General features: G+C 41.0%; 1 protein-coding gene across 6 annotated transcripts in view; it reads right to left on the reverse strand.

The window, feature by feature from the left end:
* Positions 1–20,797, reverse strand: part of LUZP2 (leucine zipper protein 2) — a 500,598-nt gene that overhangs the window by 259,715 nt on the left and 220,086 nt on the right. For all 6 annotated transcript variants that reach the window (XM_077322002.1, XM_077322001.1, XM_077322000.1 and 3 more), the window contains exon 2: positions 773–890. In XM_077322002.1, the coding sequence (XP_077178117.1) occupies positions 773–890 (118 nt within the window). The remainder of the gene's footprint in view (positions 1–772; positions 891–20,797) is intronic.

Below are 20,797 nucleotides of genomic sequence, written 5' to 3' on the forward strand. Positions count from 1 at the left end.
GAATCAGTATTTCTGTCAAATAGCTATCTAGACTCTGCTTCAAAATTTCTAAAGAGGGAGAACCCACCACCTACAAAGGAAGCCTATTCCACTGATGAACTGCTCAAAATGTCAGGAATTTCTGGATATTTAGCAAACAAAAAAAAATCTTTTGAGTTAATTTCATCCCACTGGTTTTGGTCTGACCCTTTGGGGCAACAGAAAACAACTCTGCTCCATCCTCTATGTGACAGCCCTTCAAGTACTTGAAGAGGGCTGTCATATCACCTCTTAGTCTCCTTCTCTCCAGGCTAAGCAGACCAAGCTCCCTCAACCTTTCCTCATACTTCCTGGTCTCCAAACCCCTCACCATTTTTGTTGCCCTCCTCTTGGACTTTTTAAAATCCAAATGACACCAAAATAGCAAAATTGTCAAAAAAGCCTATCCCATTAAAAATTAATTGAAGTAAATTGAACCAATGGGTTTTGTGGGCCCCTGAACACAGTGTTCCCAGCCATCATAAGTGTACTGCCATCATTCCTTCTGGGGGAATTTGGGGGGGGGGGGAGTGTTGCTGCCTGCCCACTAAAGAATCCCCAGTTCCATGTGAATTGAACCATGGGAGTGAATTCTACAGGCCACTACACAATATGTCCCCAGCTGCCACACAGCTCCTACTCCCTACACAAGGTGTCCAACGTTTCTATAGAATGCCATGGATGTGCACTATCATGCATCACAAAGAAGCAAAGAGTTATACTATAACCTAAGAAATGAGAAGAAGATTCTTACCTGGAGGTTTACTTTAATTCCCTCAAGTTCTTTGGATGTTTTTGATAGCTGGCGAAGAATATTGCTCCTTTCCTTAAAGACCTCTTTAAGTTGTCTTTCCAGTTCCTCATAGCCCTGTCTAACAGAGAAAGAAAAATGGTGAGACCTTTTTAAAGAAACTCTGTAAAAATAATCCATTCAGTTTGTTCTATTAATATCTGACACAAGAAGACTCCAGCTTCATTTCTAACCAAAATGAATTATTGGATATTTGTTTCAAATTTGTCATTCATATTTAGAAATTGGACTCTTTCACTATAGCCTGCAAAGTGTAACTTCAGTTGGATGTTGATTGTAACACAGAATAATGATTCAGCCCTCTTCACTAATGATGAAGCTTGAGAGAGGTTAGAGGTTGCTGAGGAGGATACTCTGAGCTTACTTCACACAGTGGGGCTGCAGCCTTAATTGACCAAGGATACAGTGAGTGTTTCACAAAGATGTGAGAATGAAGAGAGGCATATTCCTCTCTTGGGTGTGGAGCTTGGGAAAACAGGGTTTGGGGAGGGGAAGGACCACCCTCTGAAGCAGCTATTTTCTCCAGGGAAACTGATCACTGTCATATTTATTTATTTATTTATTTGTTTGTTTGTTTGTTTGTTTATTTATTACATTTGTATAAAACCCTCCTTTAAGGCTCAGGGCAGTTCACATGGAACAAAAAACAAAGAAAGTGCATTGAACTCTGTGACTATCCTTATCCATTGTTGTTCCTCTCTATATTTATGAAACAGCCTAGGGGGTGGGATGTGTCCGGCTGTCCAAGTTGGAATAGGGCCAATCAGGGTGCAGCCAGCTTTGCCCTGATTGGCACTCCCCCTGCATCTCCTGCCCTCTATCTCTGGACTCTAGCCTCTTTGCTCTCAGATGCCTCAGTGCCTGGAGCCAGCAGCTGGTAAGGGGAGAGGCCCTGGACAAAGGGTCATGGTGGAGGGCTTGCTAACGAGGGCCTCTTGGCCTGCTAGGCTAGGCCTGCTGATGAGGGCCTCCCAGGCTGCTGATTGCTTGTTAAGGACTGCTAAGGAGCTCTGCTAACAAGCTGGCCAGCCCCTGTCTGCCCCACTTGATCTGGCCGCGAGCTGCGGCCCAAAGCCACCTTCAACTGCCTGGCCAAGGGCCAGGGGAGGGGACTCTTTCAAGGCCCGTTCTTAGGAACGGGCTTTGCAGCTAGTATCAAATAAAGGTAAAAGTAATAATAATAGCAATAAACAGAGAAAATAACATTCTAACAATAGCAGTAACAATATAACTGACACGTGATTGGTCAGTGTATGGGTATAAGGGAGGGAGGTTGGGGCCTATACCAATTAACTATAACTTATTTATTTATTTTTATTTATGTTACTTATACTTTAAATTCTTATCCCACCACTCCTGGCATTGCCAGCCCTTGTTGGCTCACAGAAAGTTTAAAATAGTATACACACATTAAAACCGTATCAAAAAAATTACAACAATCCAGTAACAGCATCATCTTTCAGAATTAATAAAACTAAGTAGGTACACTTTGATTATATTATCCAACTGTAAGGAGGGTTAGAGGAGGAGCCCAATCTTACATTGATATCCATGTCCTGCCCTCAACCAAATGCCTGGTGGAAGAGCTCCATCTTTCAGGCCCTGCCAAACAGAGCAAGCTCTGTCAGGGCCCTGATATCTCCCAGGAGCTGATTTCACCAGGTGGGGTCCAGGTCCTGGTCGAGGCCAGGCAGACTTCCCTCAGGCTAGGGACAACCAACTTGTTGGTATTTGAAGAACCAAGTACTCTCCAGAGAGCACAGGCAGACAAATGGTTTCTGTCAAGGTTCTTTATCTGCCATTGGCAACTTTTATCATTTTAATAATTCTGAAATTTATATCTCACTTTTTCAGTTCAGCCTAACATTGCCTCAGAAACATAAGGACTTCATCATGAATGGGGTTGGACTAGATGTCCTGTATGGTCCCTTCCAACTCTATGATTCTATGTACCATACTTCTGTTTCCTCCTATTTTTAAAGTTAGAGCTTTCTTTTCCTCCCCTCAAAAGGGCAGAACTTCCTTCTTGAAGCATCATCAGACACCTTCCCATCTATTTGAACCAAGAAGATAGTTACAAATCATTGCTCTTGAATCAAAGAGTCACTTGAACAAAAGAGATTGATACAAATAATTGCTGATCAGTCCTGTTTATGAGTCAAATCACTATACAAATTCTGATTACGATAATTAATAATGCATTTTACCTGTGACAATTATGTGTAGGGGAGATTGTTTGCTTTTGTGTTACACTGAAGCATATACCTACTATGCCAAACTGCAACTAGAAATATCCATCGAATCATCCCTAAAATTCATCTTATGTTATCACTTCTAGTTACTTAGAAAATATCCTAATGCATTAAAAACATATATAAAATATTATGAACAATACTATCTACAGTACATTTCATTATTTGGCAATCTGGCATTTAGGTCACTATTCAATTGCAGACTGGTCTACACTGATCTACTACTTACTCTGAAATACTTACACAGCAACACTAAACTTATCCTTCACTTATACAAAGGAGATCAATAGCAAATAGTTGGGGGGTTTGCAAAGTGAATTGAAATAGAGAAAAAACAACAACACAGTACTCTCCTGAGTTTGGAACAAGACAAACCAATATCTATGTGCATGGCAGAGAAATAAAGTAAATTGCTTTTTGAAAGCAGGGAAGAAAACATGGGGCAAACGGGAATGGATCAGCAGGGAGTCACTAAACAGAAGCTTGAATGCATCCTTTGTGCAGCAGAATCAATAGCAACTTCCTCTCACTCTGTTGTCCTCCTCAGTATAGTGTGATGATGCCATTTTAAACAACTGTTTACTAAAAGAAGAAAGGTTTATTCAAATAATCCATACACTTTTTTGGATTTCATAAGCTCAATTAGCAGAAGACTGCTGTAAAGTTCCATTGCCTTCTATACAACTCCTGGGCCAGTTGATATACATCCTTATTGTAGCCCCTTTTTGGCAAGCCGTAGTCATTTTATTTTTAGAGGACAAAAATGCATGCTATAAAATATGTACAACTATAATGCAGAAAGGATTCATCTGGTCTCTTTTGTGGAGAAAGTGTGCCTTGAGATCCATATTTCAGAGTGTTCCCTTATTTCAGTGTCCATATGGAACTTTGGTAGCCTGAATAGTGGTCATAATAGTGAAAGTTCCTTACCAGTCTCATATAATATTTTTTACATTATTCCATGAGGTATATGTGGGGCTGCCATGCTCTGAGCCAACACGCACACTAGGGAGATTTCAAACATTACTATCTGCTCATGAGTACCACACCATTAAACTGTTTCAACAGGATTGGGGTAGAACTTAGAATTTTTTTGACATCCTGTCTAAGCCACAAGTATGTAAGAAGTCAGTGTAGCTGAACGTTATGTCTATCAGTAGGTTTACTGCTCCCTTGCCCAGGAGATAGCACACTTGGGGTTGGGGGGAGATAGGGCTGCTAAAATCCTCTCCTGAAGGCATCATCACCATTCCATCTTCTTTGATAATAGGGCATGACATATTCCACGTTCCACCATTTGACCTACGAAAGGGATCTAGTCTGGTAGTAGCAAAAAGAGGTAACAGCATCATGTAAGAGAGACTGGTGAATTAAGCAGCTGCACAAGATAAAAGTGGGTATATATATCTGAGTGCATAAAAGCAGGGGAGCCACAAGAACTCTCAGGAGGTAGAAATTCCACTGGCTCTTCCTACTCAACCTAATCACATATTTCCTTATCCCTTCTCAGCATTTCAGCTCATATATTTTCCTTTCCCTTTCCCTGCTTTGACTCCTGCCTTTTGGAAATGTGTTGGCTGGTTTGTGTGTACATGTGTGTGATGATGGTTAGTTACAGAAGGGAAGTTTAGTGTTAGGGAGTTTCTTGGAAAACAAATCTACAACTATTTAGGATGAAACAACCTTTTTTAAAGTACCAAATAAAAATAAAGTAAATAATAATTTTAAATTAGATAGTTGTGATACCAACTGTGATTCCATGTGTATTGTCCAACAGATGCTAGCGGCATACATATAGATTTATTTTACACATTGTTAGATGCAGGGTGAGGGCAGAAACCACATTTTCACTGGAACAAAATATTATAGCTTTAGTGCCGAAAATATGTGCTTTTCCTACAAAAGAGATTCACAGACTTCAGAAATGTTTGGCGTCTCCATAGTAACTGAGTAACAGATATAATTTGTTGAACAATAAAAACCTATTATATAGAAAGTTCCTTAGTAACCTTAGTAACAGGTAACAAAATACTCTTCTATGTTCTGCGGTTATCTGCACTTGGAACCAAAACAACTACTTGAATGCAATTTGGCATTATTCTGCTTTGTTTCCTCTGTACAAGAAATGACAAGACACTATGTGACACTGTCTTTATTTATGCATTTAATAACATTATTCCTCGTGTTCCTAATGCTGCAGACATGAGTCACACTATGAACTGAAGAACCGTCTCCTTCCTTGCAGATCAAGGGCAGACAGTGTTTCTATTAGCATGGAATTTTCCACATATTTGGGATTCAACTCACTGGTCAGAAACGAAATTGTAGCATAATGATCTACTCACAGACCACTAGCTAATATATAACATCTCCAATGAATGTAGGTCAGGAAATTCAGGCCTTGTCTGTGAATCCACATTAAGCCCATATGTTTTGGTACCCCATTTACAATTCACTTTAAACCTTAAATGAGCATGTGTTGGAGGGGAGGGGTAGAAATAAATGTATAAGAGGAATAAGATAAAATTGAAGTATAAGAGAAAATGATGATGGTTTCAGATCAGCAGCCAGATGATGACAACACGAACAGCAATAATGGTGGCAGCAGTAGTTGCACTACTCAGTTGGCAGTAGATGCAGGGGTTTGTAGGGGTGTGTTTTAAGGGGGGAAATCATTATAATTGCAGATCCAGGATTCACCTTTACCATTTATTCCTGATTTTCAGGTAGGACAGTCTGGGTTCTGGATTCAAATCTATTGATTTTTTTTTTCAGATTCCAGAGTTTCAGGACCATTATTTTCAACAGCTGTTTTTTAAGCCAGTGGCACCAAACTTGCACAAAGCCTAGTCCTAATCAAAAGACTAAAATTGCAGTCAGAACACACAAAGGGGTTCAGTGTTGCTGGCCTCTAAAGTACGTGATCCTTATTGCACTTTTCTCTATTCAGGAGAACACCAGCTATCTTAAAAAAAAATCTTGCCTGAATCCAGCTTCCTGAAAATTCTTAAGTTATTCTCCCTCTCTTATCTGTTGTTTCCTTTCACAACATAAGGAAGGCTTCCTCTGCAGAAAATTGCTGCCCCCATTATTGCAATTTTGATAATAGTTTGAGTTTCTCTAAACTACCAAGCACACATGTGTATAATTTTATGCGAGAAATAGATCAACCAGTTGCTGTGAGGTCCGTCTTCTCTCTCTGCCAACTGAAAGGATATTGTTATTATTTACAGACTTTTGTGTTTCTGAGGTTATTAATTAGAATTATTGTGAAAAGGAGATGTTTTTGTAATTAATATGGAATAAATTCCTCATAATGGAAAAAAATGTCTTTTGTTTATTTTTTTTCCAGTGGCAGTCTTTGTCCAGTGTCCCTTTCACAGCATTTTTTCAAATAAGGACACAAACAGAGCAAAGTGTTCCTTACAGAAAGGGGAGAGAGAAACATTCTTGGCTTTCTTGGTTGTTTACAAGTAGTAGGTGCCATGATTACATATATTCCATTCCTAAAGAACAGTCCCTTGAACTGCAAAGCGAACAAACCGGTCAGTCCTAGAGGAGATCAGCCCTGACTGCTCCTTAGAAGGCCAGATCCTGAAGATGAAACTCAAATACTTTGGCCACCTCATGAGAAGGAAGGACTCCCTGGAGAAGAGCCTAATGCTGGGAGAGATCGAGGGCAAAAGAAGAAGGGGACGACAGAGAATGAGGTGGCTGGATGGAGTCACTGAAGCAGTTGGTGCAAACTTAAATGGACTCCAGGGAATGGTAGAGGACAGGAAGGCCTGGAGGATCATTGTCCATGGGGTCGCGATGGGTCGGACATGACTTTGTACCTAACAACAATAACAAAGAACATTGAGTGGGACTCTGATTGCCTCTCTCTTCTCAAAGCTTGCTCTATGCTGACAAATTTCCCTGGAAGTCTGTACTTTCCTTGCCTAATGTTCTCCAAATCTTATCCCCATCCAAGCAAACCTGCTCAAGTTCGTCCTGCTGCTGCCAGATTGTCCAGATGTCTTGCCCTCATTGTGTCACCAAATGACCATGCCTTGTCAGTCTGCTTTGATTCTTTAAGCGAAAAGGTTGCAATACAGTCTGTGTTACTCTTTCTGTCCGTTCACCCTTAGACCTTCATGTTAAACATTGGTCCCTTTCCCTGAACTCAAATGAAGAAGATAAAGATGGTTTTTATGCCCCACTTTTCACTGCCCAAAGGAGTCTCAATGCAGCTTACAATTGCCTTCCTTTCCTCTCCCCACAACAGACACCCTGTGAGGTAGGTAGAGCTGAGAGAACTCTGACAGAACTGCTCCATCCGAACAGCACTATTGGGCCTGTGACAAGCCTAAGGTCACTCAGCTGGCTACATGTGGAAGAGTGGTGAATCAAACCTGGCTCACCAGATTAAAAGCTGCTGCTTTATTCTATCTGTCTGAAATTTCACTATGTGGGTGTCATAGGGGAGTGCTACTATCCTGGGGATTTTTTTACAATTTGGAAGGGAAATTGTAACCAAATTGTAACCAAGGGGAATAATTCTAAAATAGAATTATGGAAGTGAATACTAATAACAAAAGGAACCACAATGAAACCAAACCATGCAAAACAGCACAATAATGAAACAGCCCCATTTGGAATCAATAACAAAAAAGGAATTAAACCCTCATGCAAAAGTCTAATTTTTAACTATGGTGCAAGGAATTTATAAGGGCCGGAATCTGTCATTTCATTGAATTTGTCATCCAGTTCAACTGTAGGCTTAAAAAATTCTTTCTCTGGGGCCTGTATCCTATGGTCATTGTTTGAGTGTGCTCATGATCAATAGCAAGGATCCAGTTGGAAGAGAGATTGTCATTTCCCACCAAATCAGGAGAATCAGAGAAAAATAAGAGATGCTGCTGATGACAGTAGGCACCCAAACATGAAAAACATCATTGCTTTTTACAGAGTAGATTTGTTCTTTCATAATGCTTAATAATCCCAGATTTGTATTTATCATTTCAGTAATCATAGTAACAACTTGAAACAGGGTCTTTCATGTATATTTTCAGTTGAAGAAAATCAATATGTACACTTCCAGCTAGCAGTGCTCTCTAGCTGTAGGCTTGTACCTGGATGTAAAGCCTCTTTCCTTGTAGTATGGCTTTAATAATAATTTCAGTGTATTGCCTTAGTATGCATCTCTCGGCATTTATTTTGATTACAGCTGTGAGCAGCAGGAGTTTGTTAAGAAAAATGAAAGTGCAGTGTATATATTACAATTTCAAATTAACCAAAACAGCATGTGATTAGAATTACTGGAACTGGGTGAGAACTTTTAAATCTTGGTCACTTATTCCATTTAGTCATTCAAATGCATTTTATTTTGGGGGGATGTTTTGTGGTACTTCACTTACTTCCTTTTGCATCGTTTAAATTTTCCTCCAGCTCAAACCCTGAAAATATAGGTTTATGAATGGGTTGGGGAAGATGTTTCCGTGTACACTTCCTTGGCACTTAATATGGCATATCACAAACTGTTGTCACCAAATCCTATAAATGTCAAAGATACTCTAGACTAATCTGACTCCCATTGCTTACATACTGTGTCCACAATGTATGTGGACAAGTGTAACATGTAAACTGGGCATTCACAAATATAGCTGGCTACCCCCTGGACAATCAGAGTGGAAGGGAAATGTGACCACAAGAACTACCGAAAGCTGAAATTGTCTAGTTTGTAGAGGGTCAGAACTTTAGAAGAAAGATTTTGTCCAGACTTGTCTTTGCTTATTTCCTGAGTAGCATCTTAAAACAAACAAACAAACAAACTGTAATCCTTTGCACACTTTCCAGGGAGTGAGCCTACATACTTAAATAAGACTTGCTTCTGAATAAAAAATGCCCAGGGGATTAGACTGCAAATCTCTGGTGTAGACACAATGCAACAAGTTTTATCATCTGCGCTTATCATTTTAGTAGACAGTTCCTTTTGAAAAGAGGCTGGAGATTGTACTTACAAGCTTGCGGTCCTCTTAATTCTGTTCAGAACCTAATCTTACAGCATACATATGGATTTTTACTCTTTCATTGGACATTTCCCCTAACCAAGCCAAATCTCAGTTTATAGCTGATAAAATTAATGGGACACGTCTGAGCTTGTAAAATATCATTTAGCAATAGGCCTGAGCAGCATGTAGAATTTATATTGGTGAAGGATAGAGAAGCAATAGCATTTGGCAGTAGTCCAGACAGTGAGATAATTTGTAGTTTGTTATTTGAAATCATCTACTGTATGTCTTCAATACATTGACCCAAAATTTGTCTAAATTCAAGTAAACTTTGATGCCTGCTCTGAAGGATAAGTGCCATTGCCTTGATTGTTATGAACTTGTGATTTATGTATGAATCATGTAGGAAATCAATCTCTATTTACGCAGAGCTTCTGGTTTGCTGCTGGTAGCATAAAATGGGAAAAGAAGTATTATTGTTTTACTTCAGTACAGCATAAACAATGCATACAATGCTATGGTAATATGGTCTGTGCTAAGAAGGAGAATAGTTTATGTAAGACACAAAGAAACACTCATGTGCCCCTTAGATTATGACCTGCTCTCTTAAAAAACTAGTTTTATTTGTGTAGAGCATCATTTTTCAACCTTTTGACTGTGGAAAAGCACCTGAAATAAATTTTCAGGCTTTCAGTACCCCCAGAAGTGATGTTGGCTGGCAACGCCTCACTTCCATGCCCCCCCCCCCGCAGATGTGACATGTCACCAGAAGTGACATCACCACTTGGACCCTTTGTCCTCCTTTTCCTCCCTCTTCCCACCTCTGGGTGGAGGCAGCCAGTTCCCTAGCTTGTGGCCAAATCCATAAAGGTAAGAGGGGACTATCTGCAGACCACCTCTGGAACTGCCACATATCTCTCGCAGTCCATGGACCCCTGGTTGGGAATCCCTGGTACAGAAGTTTATTTTTATGAAAGAAACAGGGAAGTCTTCCCACAGAATGATTAAATGATACAGCTAAGCACCCTACAAACACCTATCCCATCCTTTCTCCACAACAGACACCCTGTGAGGTAGGTGGGGCTGAGAGAGCTTTAATAGAATTCCTTTATGAGAATAGCTCTAAGAGAACTGTGACTGGCCCAAGGGCATCCAGCTAGCTGCATGTGGAGGAGTGAGGAATCAAACCCAGTTCTCCATTAGTCCACTGCTTTTGACCCCCAACACCACACTGGCTTTCATGAATATCTGAGAATGACAGCCCAAAAGTGAAATGGGAATAAATTCAAATCAGTAAATAAATCCATGCCCACAATTATTTGGTGTCCAAATTCCATAAATAGTCTTTTAAATTCAAAATTTAATTCATTACTCTTTGAATAATACAAGCAGCACTAAAACAAAAAGATATATATTTGTAAATCCCAAGGACAAACTCTTTTTTTTTTACAATATAGCTGTCCTACTGTCTTTTGGCAGCCATACACTACCATGACTTAGAAAACTTAAAACAGAACAGAAATCCAAATAATAAATGTTCCCATCCTAAACTCATTGATTTCAATGTGTATTGTACAAGACTGCACTGTAAGAAAATTAATAATCACTGTGTTCAATATTTCATTGGTTCTTTTACGATATAAATTGTAATGACAACAGCATTTCAAGCACAGTGTAGACCTATGTTAACAAACCATTGGCATGCAAACTCAGTCTTTCAATGTTAATATTTTCCCCTTTAAAACAAAGAAATATTAATTACTGGTCTAATAGAACTCTTTCTGCCATGCATTCAGAGTCAATCATACCACCTTGTGGGCCAAAACAGCCACAACCAGCTTCTTCAAGTGCTCATGGTACTCCAAGTGTGTGATGATCTATTTAAGTTATGGTAGGAAATTGTTGTATTTTGCATAAAGTGACCAGATTTGGAGGGAGGGAAGGCGGGACACGCCGCTGCTGAGCCTTGCCTTGGCTGGCGTGATCCCTCCCTCCACCCTCCCTCAACACGACCAGGAGAGGAAAGCAAGCCTGAGGGTCATCGGTGGGGGTGAAAGCCATCCCGAACCTCCAAAAAGGAATGCAGAGCCAGCAACAACTGAGCTCCAGCGTGAGTTTACCTCCCTTCATCCTGCTCACTTAGATCTCCATCCTGCTGGGATGGAGAAGGGGCAACTGGAGGAGCCCACCAGGGCCGAAAGAGAAATGGGGGTGGGGCAGGAAGGCGCTACTGTGCGCCAAACACGCGCTTAGCAACATGCTCACATCCAGGGAGCAATGCCAGCAGGAACCACGCGAGCGGAGGGTTTCAAATAGCGCCCCTGCCTGCCACACAGCGTTGTCTTTCCTTCTTACAGAGGGCAAAAAATCTAGCCAAAAAAAAGTCGGGACATTTTAAAAATGACAAGGGATGCGGGAAAAATCCTTTAATTTCAGGACGGTCCCGTCAAAACCGGAACTTCTGGTCACTATAATCTTGCAATCCAATGCCACATAATTCTAATTCACAGTATGGACAAAAAAAAGCATACACATATTGATGTATGAGGCAAAATCTGCTCAAGGTTCCTTGCCCCAAAGATATCAAATTGGCCTCAACCAGGGCCGGGGCCTTTTCAAGCCTGGTCCCTGCTTGGTAGAAGGCTCTTCCTGTTGAGATAAGGGCCCTGCAGGACTGTCCTACAGACAGTTCTCTAAGACCTGTAAGACAGAGCTCCCTGTTCAAATTATATCTGAATATTCAGTCTATAACAAATCTCCTGCTACATGTACATAAGTGGTTAGAACTATTTATTTATTTGTTTGTTGTCTGTTTGTCTGTCTGTTTATTTATATTTGGATTTTTATACCATCACTCATGACAAGCTGTCTCGTGGCAGTTTACACTATAAAACAGTAAAAATTACAATATAAGAGCACATAAAACCCCTAAACAATAGAAAACAATGGAAATAGGAATAAAAATAGAATTAGATGACAGCATCATAACCCTTTGACCTCTTAAAAACCAGTAAGTGTTGCAGCCTCAGGCCTGAGTAAATGACTCTATTGATCCAGGGGCTGGCTCATTAAAATAGGGTGGGATCCACAGATTGACAGCTCCAGTCACCACCCTGGCCTCAACCAAATGCCTGGTGAAAGAGCTCCATCTTACAGGCCCTGTGGAACCCAGCAAGCTCTGTCAGGGTCTATAGCTCTTCTGGGAGCTGATTCCACCTGGTTGAGTCCAAGAAAATATCCCAAGGGCCTGGGACAACCAGCAAATTCATATCCGCAGAGTGGAGAGCTCCGAGGGGGGGGCATAAGCAGATAAGCGGTCCCTCAGATTGGTAGGACCCAGGCTGCATATAGCCTTAACGGTCAAAACCAGAACCTTGAACTTGATCCAGAAGCAAACCGGTAACCAGCGCAGCTGCTAGAGTACCAGCTGGATATGGGCCCTCCAAGATGTCTTAGTGAGGACCCTCACTGCTGCATTTTGTACCAGTTGCAATTTCTGGATCAAAGACAAGGGTAGGCCTGCGTACAGCAAGTTATAGAAGTCTAGCCTGGAATGGATCCATTATGTTTTTAATATATAAGTTATGACAATATTCTTTTGTTTTAAAAAATATTGTCACCAACTCTGAGACCAAGAAAAATGGTGGGCTACAAATAAAATTCTATCGTTGTTGTTGTTGTTGTTGTTGTTGTTGTTGTTGTTTTAGAGGAACTTCAACAGCACTACTCTTCACAGGTTTACCTCACTGACTGATTCTTGCAGCTGGTAACCATGTAGCGTTGGATCTACTTATGCTTGGAAACTATTAAAGGAGGCTTCTTGTGGTTATCTCTTTGTGACAAAGAATAAACCATGTTTTTGGTATTACAGTATTTCAGACATCTGTTCACAATAATGTTTTGGCATTAATAAATTAGTCTGGGCGAGATTCTAAAGTGGTTGAATTAAGACTGTAATATGTCAACATGGACTCTGCGAACATTGTTTACTGTGACCTTGTAGGATAAAAAGGTGAATTGTAAAGTTAATTGATTTAAATTATTGACATAATATATGCAAAGTGCTTTGAAACTTTAAAATGTTATAAAAATGCCAAGCCATCCATGTTATGAGCACAATGAGTGTTAAATTGAAATGTAATCCTGAAACAATGTGGTTGATGCTGGTTGAAAAACAGAGCGATATTCATTTACCAGGCCTGTTGCCTTCAGCAGATCAAGCTAAGAGCTTTGGGGCGCTCTTGGATCCTGCTTCATCAATGGATAAAAGATCAGTGTTGTTGCTAGCAGTAGGGACAGCATGATTTATTCAGTTAACCTGTTCAAGCAGATGAACTTTTAATACTCACAATCAGACTGTGAACAAATCAGGGATATGTTCACATCAAGCAATTGGAACAGTTGTCTAACAAGTTTGCAGGCCTATTGATTGAAAGAGGATTGGGGGATCATTTGGGAGTACTTATTTAAACTGTGTAGAAAATAAGCTACAAAGTAAAGCTGGAAAACGGAGCTATTCCTTCTCCTCCAAACTGCGCAGGGACACAAGCAATGCTTTTGATATCCACATTGTAAAAAGGAGAGGAAGAATTAATTTCTTGACCCTCCCTTTGATGTTGGGCAGAGACAAAAGCAAAGGCCTTAATACGTGCATTGGAAAAAAGGAAAGGATAAGTGATCAATCTCTCTCTTATCTATAGTCCAAGCCAACAATTTGGGGTAGGGAAAAGAAAAAAAAGAAAAACTAGGAGTCTGATTTCCATCTATTAATTTGCTGTATCTCAGCAAGTGTGAAGGCAGCCAAGTTTCTAGATTGGTTAATCAGTTGGGAGTCAGCTAATTCTCCCTCCTTTCCCCCGGAATACAGAGAAAGGTATCTAAGCAGAAGATCAGAGCCCAATATCAACTAGGAGTCCCCCACTGTCACACTGTCAGCTGCTAAGAAGAAACAGAGCTAGGTGTCATCTGTATATTGGTGATACCACAACAAATCCCTGATTGAAATCTCCCAATGGTTTCAGGTAAACATTATACAGAATGCAATTTACCTCTGCAGAGGTAGACATTTGCACAATCAATTGAAAAAAATATTTCCCCAGAATTGCTGGTTTCTATTCCTAAAAGAATGGTAGAAAATACCCAGTCCTGATCTCATTTAAACTGTTTGCAAAATAGAAGACAATCTTGTTGATAGAAGAAAACTTGAGAGAATCTCTATCTGCTCCATAGGTTTCTGTTTCTTGGCTGCAGTTGTATGATATAGGTTTTTTTTTTTTAAATATGTATGTATGTTCGCAACATACATATATATGTATGTATGTTCACAACATCTATCCAAAACATTTTTTCGTTCAGTATTTCCTTTTAAGTTGCTCTTTACCATTCATATAAAACCTGAACATTCCCACTTTCTATTACAGAGGTCAGCTGGACTCCTGTAAAATTTGTACTGCTGCTAAATAATTCAAGAGCCTAATAAAGATTTTTGGTATTAAGTGAATGGTGAATTTCAGCTTGGAATCAGTGATGTTCCAGACCCTCATATGAATTATTTATATGATATGAATATAGAATTTTAAATGTCCAAAGACGGTTATAGTTTGCAGTCCCACAGCACAGAATGTGACTTAAGACAGTTGGTTTCAAACTTTTGTAAGACATAATTTACATGTCAGGAAATTCCTGATTCCCCATTCCCCTGCATGCAGCCAGTTGGGTGATAATCAGAGTTCTCTCAGAACTCTCTCAGCACCACTTACCTCACAAAGTGTCTGTTGTAGGGAGAGGAAGGGAAGATGATTGTAAGCCACATTCACGTTTTAGGCATGGCAGTGGCTGTGCAAGGCTGCTGCCGGTTCCTTGCCGTAAGGAATCCCCCAGTGCACATGGATGCCCCGACATTGTGTCTGTGAACACACAACACCAGGGATGGGAGAGTTCATTGCGCCACACAGCAGAGGAGGCAGTGGGTGGGAGTGGGGGCACAGGGAGCCCACTGCACAATGGCGGGAGAGCATCATGCTGCTATCCCACCATCATGGGGGTGGGAAAACACCCCACTGGGCTCCATGGTGCTGCAAAGCTCACCAGGCCATTTGGTTTCTCAGCAGGGACACTGTAGGTTGGGGGAGGAGCCACAGCCAAAGTTCTGGCTCTTCCCTTATGTATGGGGCTGGCCCAGCAGGGCTGTGGATGGCGACCATAGCAACACAGGAACACAGAAGTATCCGTGTTCACTTACCGTGGGTCATCTGAGGCTCTGATTCGGCCCAGGGCTGGGAGGCTGGCAGGATGGAGGTGACATTGTGGATAATTGGGGATTGGTCTCACTGCCCTGTCACTGCCAGCCCAGCCTTTCCGCACCATGCATAATTGGTCATTGAGACTCCTTGGGGTATAAAAACCAACTCTTCTTCCTCTTCTTCAAAATGTCAGCTCTCATCATGGAGGGAAGTATAGCATGGGAATTCTACAGGTATTGGTATTACGATTATCAATATGAATGATTCAAATTATTCAGAAAAAAGAGAATGAGAGTATATTGTGCAGTGCTCCTAAAGGAATTCTCATCTGTGCTTCAGTATGATAACATTGCAAATAAGGTACACTGTGGGGTTAAGGAATGTCCATTGGGGAAAAATCCTAAATTTAAATGTATGCTGATAGTTTGTCTGACCTTCTGTGCCATCCTAAACAGAGATGCACTCTTCCTTCTAAATCCATTGATTAATAATTTTTAATTACTAAGCAGGGCTTAGAAGGACAGCAATGCTAGAAACTGAATTGGAATTGTGATGAACAGCTGTGTGAAAAGTTCAGCTCAAGAGTATGATAATACTTTAAAAGGGAAATTCTTTGCTAGGGATTATGGGTGGAAACAAATTGGAAGCAAAATGGCTGTTACTGTTGTGTCCTTGGTATAATTAGAATACTATATACATATCTGGTTGCCATATCAAAACATGCACTGGAAAAGGAGCCAAAAAGAAGAAAACAACAGAAACAAGGGATTGGGACTGGAAAACCTCTATGAGTTCAAAGCTTTTTAGTAAGAGATACACTAAAGACTTATAAAATTATGCATAGCATTAAAAAATCTGCAAAGAAAGAAAGAACAATCCCCCTCTCCCATAATCCTAGAACTCAGAGATACCCAAAAAGTTGATGGACAGTTCATTCAGAAAGGCAGAAAGGAGTATATTCAAGGAGGAATTAACATGTAGAATTCAATACAATGGGCTGTGGTGGTAGCCATTATTCCATAGGTGTAAATCACAGCTGATTTATGGCAACCCCATAAGGTAAGTGACTAAGAAAAGGTAATTTTCCCATAGACTTCCTCCGCAGCCTTCCTTGGTGGTATCTCATTCGGGTATTGATCCATCTTACCTTCCAAGATCTGACAAGATTGGACTATGGTATAGCATTCTACATCCCAATGAGGCAAAAATGAACCCTTTGCATATCAGTGCAGGAGACTTTGCACTCTGCTTACTCTGCCTTCTGTGGGGGAGGCACTTGCTTGGTCAATCTGTGAGTTAGTTGGACAATAGATGATCTGATACAGCATGGCTGGTCTTATATCCTTATTGTTTTAGAACATATCCAGCATTCTTCTGAAACTGCACAATGTAAAATGAATAGTCATGAACAAGCTATCTCTTAGGGATATTTCAAGACTCTCAATGAAAACCCTGACAAACTGCCAAGGGCTCAAGATGTTTGAAAGCCACTGATTTTTAATATTCTATTCTATTCTATTCTATTCTATTCTATTCATTCATTCATTCATTCATTCATTCCTCACCTCACCCCGGAGGCCCAAGGCGAGTTACAGACATATAGATAAAATTGAAAGGGTACAGAGGAGAGTGACTTGGGAATGTTCAGCCTGGAGAAAAGGAGGTTGAGAGGGGACATGATAGCCCTCTTTAAGTATTTGAAAGGCTGTCACTTGGAGGAGGGCAGTATGCTGTTTCCATTGGCTGCAGAGGAAAGGACGCACAGTAATGGGTTCAAAGTACAAGTACAACAATATAGGCCAGATATCAGGACAAAAAAATTCACAGTCAGAGTAGTTCAGCAGTGGAATGGGCTGCCTCAGGAAGTGGTGAGCTCCCCCTCACTGGCAATCTTCAAGCAAAGGCTGGATACACACTTTTCTTGGATGTTTTAGGATGCTATGGGCTGATCCTGCGTTGAGCAGGGGGTTGGACTAGATGGCCTGTATGGCCCCTTCCAACTTTATGATTCTATGATTTTATGATTCTATATAAAACCCCAATAAAAACAGACTATAAAACATATCATACATAAATCCCCAGACAATAGAACAAGATGTGGTAAAAACTTAGATCATATTTACTCTACCCCTTAGTAACCCACTCGAAGGGGCGGGAGGACAGAAGGTGCCAGATGGAGTACGCTACTGCTGCTCTAAGGGGGGGGGGGCAGATCTAATTTTATAAATGAGATAGTTGATCCTGAATGCTAATAATTTTCTTGCCAATGTCTTCCCACTGGATGACGTAAACTCTAAATGTTGCACTGATGTTATTTTGCTTCTGCTAGTCCAGGGGTGGCCCAACTGTGGCTTTCCAGACATCCAGGGACTACAATTCCTATGAGCCCCTACCATCACAAGTTTCTTGTAAATTTCTTGTTTAGATTATCAGTTTTGTGGTAACTAATCTGAAAAATGTTATTGAAAACAGATTTTTGAAATGACTGACTTGAATGATAGAGTCACTTCTTTTGTAGTATATGTTGAAACCACTGATCACATTCCTATATTACAGATATATTCCTAATGTATCATGTTGTAGTCAGGGCTGGCATAAGATGCCAGTGGCTCATGGGAATTGTAGTCCATGGACGTCTGGGGAGACACAGTTTGGTCACCCCTGTGCTAGCCAAATTAAATTGCTGTGAAAGCTTTGATATCATTCCTCACACTTGGCTTTTCTCCAACATATTTTCTCTGCCTTGCTAATCAGGATTTACACATCTTCCATTGATTATTTTTGCCATACTTTTTTCGGTATTCATTGTAACATTCTTCCTTTTTTTCCCCAGTCAAAGATATTTTAATAGCCCTTCCTCCTGCTTCACCAAATTAGCACAGCAGTATATTCTTGACCATCAATGGGACAATGTTGAACCTGACCACAACGACAGCCAGACTAAGCAGGGTTAATTCACAGAACAAAGACACATACAGTCATGATAATGAGTATATCAACAATGTCAGAGACCATTTGCAGTAAACCTGCAAAAGTACAAGAGAATATTGTGTCAACAGGTGAAATTTACAATATAAAATGTGAGAGAATGGATAAATAGGCGTCTAGTGAAGAATGAGTTTATGAAACAACACAGGTTTCATCAGAACATCCATTGCCAGACTGGAGTTCATGTACACATTCACTGTTACAAGAGTTGCCACTGAACTTTAATAACCATGAACTTCAATAACTTTCACAAGATTCCTAGTAATATGTGGTTCATTTTCTCCAATATTATCAGATTCTCCAAGATCAAGGTAGATAAATGAAAGCTGTGGGCGTTATACTGTCTCAAAAACTTACAGTATATGAGAAGGAGAGTCACAGCAGTGTCATTTTAAAAGCTTTTGAAACTGGAAGCATTTTACAAATAATTCTGTTTTACCTACAATGGACAGTATAGCACACATAAAATGCCAGAAATATCTCTCACACACACCTCATCACTTTTCTCAAAGGTATAGTTATCAAATATTAGATCACAAAAAATACAGGTCTACTTCCTTACAACCTTTTTTCTTGTAAAATTTGATTAGATTATCAGTTTTGTGATACCTAATCTGCAAAATGTGCTAGAAAATGGATTTTTGAAATGCCTGACTTGAATGAGCAGAGTCACTTCTTTTCTAATATATGTTGAAACCACTGATCTCATTCCTATATTACAGACATATTCCTATTGTATCATGTTGTAGTCAGGGCTGGCACAAGATGCCAGAGCCCATGTTTTCTGGCAGTGCCCACTACTAAGATCTTCCTACTCACACATCTCTGATATCTGTACTCACATTCTTCCATTTCCTGGGTTCTTGGTCCTTCACCAGCCTTGGCTCCATAGAAGGGGAGGAAAGGTGTTGATCCTTGTCTGGGAGGCTTACTCCTTCAGGGCTCTCCCCGCACCATCGATCTCGGGGGTGGAATGTGTCGGTCTACAGTGGGAATTGGTTAAGAACTTGGCCATCTGGTTTGTTTACCATCTGCCAGCTTGGTGTAGTGGTTAGGAGTGTGGACTTCTAATCTGGTGAGTCAGGTTTGATTCCGCACTCCCCCACATGCAACCAGCTGGGTGACCTTGGACTCGCCATAGCACTGAGAAAATTGTTTTGTCCAAGCAGTAATATCAGGGCTGTCTCAGCCTCACCTACCTCACAGGGTGTCTGTTGTAGGGAGAGGAAAGAGAAGGCAAATGTAAGCTGCTTTGAGACTCCTTCGGGTAGAGAAAAGCGGCATATAAGAACCAACTCCTCCTCCTTCTCCTCTTTCTTCTTCCTCCTCCTCCTCCTAAAACGCTCCTCCAGATGCCCTTTCAGGCCTGCTGGAGGCAGTGGCCACCTGGGTCTTACAGATTCCCAGGCTCATAATCTTGGGTGACTTTAACATCCATCCAGATTCACTCTCCAGGACTTCACCTGGACCTGGTGTTTGCCATGGAAACACTAGGGTTGTCACAATTTGTTGCTGGTCCCACCCATCAGGCTGGCCATACCCTTAATTTGATATTTAGTGTAGGGATAGAGGTTGAGCTGGTGGCGAATAAAGTCATCCCATGGTCAGACTGCTATGCTCTGAAGGTCTGGCTAAGGGTACCATCCCCTACCTATTTGGGCGATGGGCAGATTTTAGCCCGCCCATGTAGACTTATGGAGCCCAATGGATTCCTGAATGCTCTGTGGGAACTGATGCCCTCCAGTGACTCATTGGCGGCCTTGCTGGAGGACTAGAAGTCCCACCATATAGCTGCCATTAATGAGATCACTCCTCAACACACTCTTCGCACTTGGCTCAAACAGGCTCCATGGAGCTTTGTCAGAGGAAGGAGCTTTGTCAGAGGAAGAGGGAAGCGAGACCACAGGAGCGAGTGTGGCAGAAAGCTCATGATAAAGCAACATCCTACTGCACACTTATGAAGGTATATGAGATAGCGGTGAAGGTGGGGAAACATGGGGGGTTTGCCGCTGAAATCGCATACAAAAGCTTTTGCCCAGAACAATTATTTAGGGTAGTTCAGACTGTTACTGCCCTTGAGGAAGGGCACCAGAATAGTAGTAGATTAGATCTGAGCTGTGAGGCATTTGTGAATTTTCTTGCGGACAAGGTCCTGTCACCCCGCCATGACCTTCCTGCCATAATTGATATTGAATGTCAACTGGAAGTTCTGTGGTCATCAATGGAGGTGATGTTTGAACACTTCAGGAGGCTCTCTTTAACTGAAGAGGACAAGTTGTTGGGCTTACTACTTATCATCTAGATCCCTGTCAGTCATGGCTGCTCAAATTGGATGACCAACAGATAGGCTGTTTGAGAGATATTGTCAATCTCTCCCTATCACCTGGAGAGTTCCCTGATGAGCTGAAGGAGGTTTGCCCTATTCTGAAAAAAAAAACATTGCTGGACGCACAGGACCCCACCAACGACCACCTGTTTTTGCATTTGGCATTT

The sequence above is a fragment of the Paroedura picta genome, chromosome 2 (genome assembly GCF_049243985.1).
Source record: "Paroedura picta isolate Pp20150507F chromosome 2, Ppicta_v3.0, whole genome shotgun sequence".
NCBI classification, from domain to species: Eukaryota; Metazoa; Chordata; class Lepidosauria; order Squamata; family Gekkonidae; genus Paroedura; species Paroedura picta.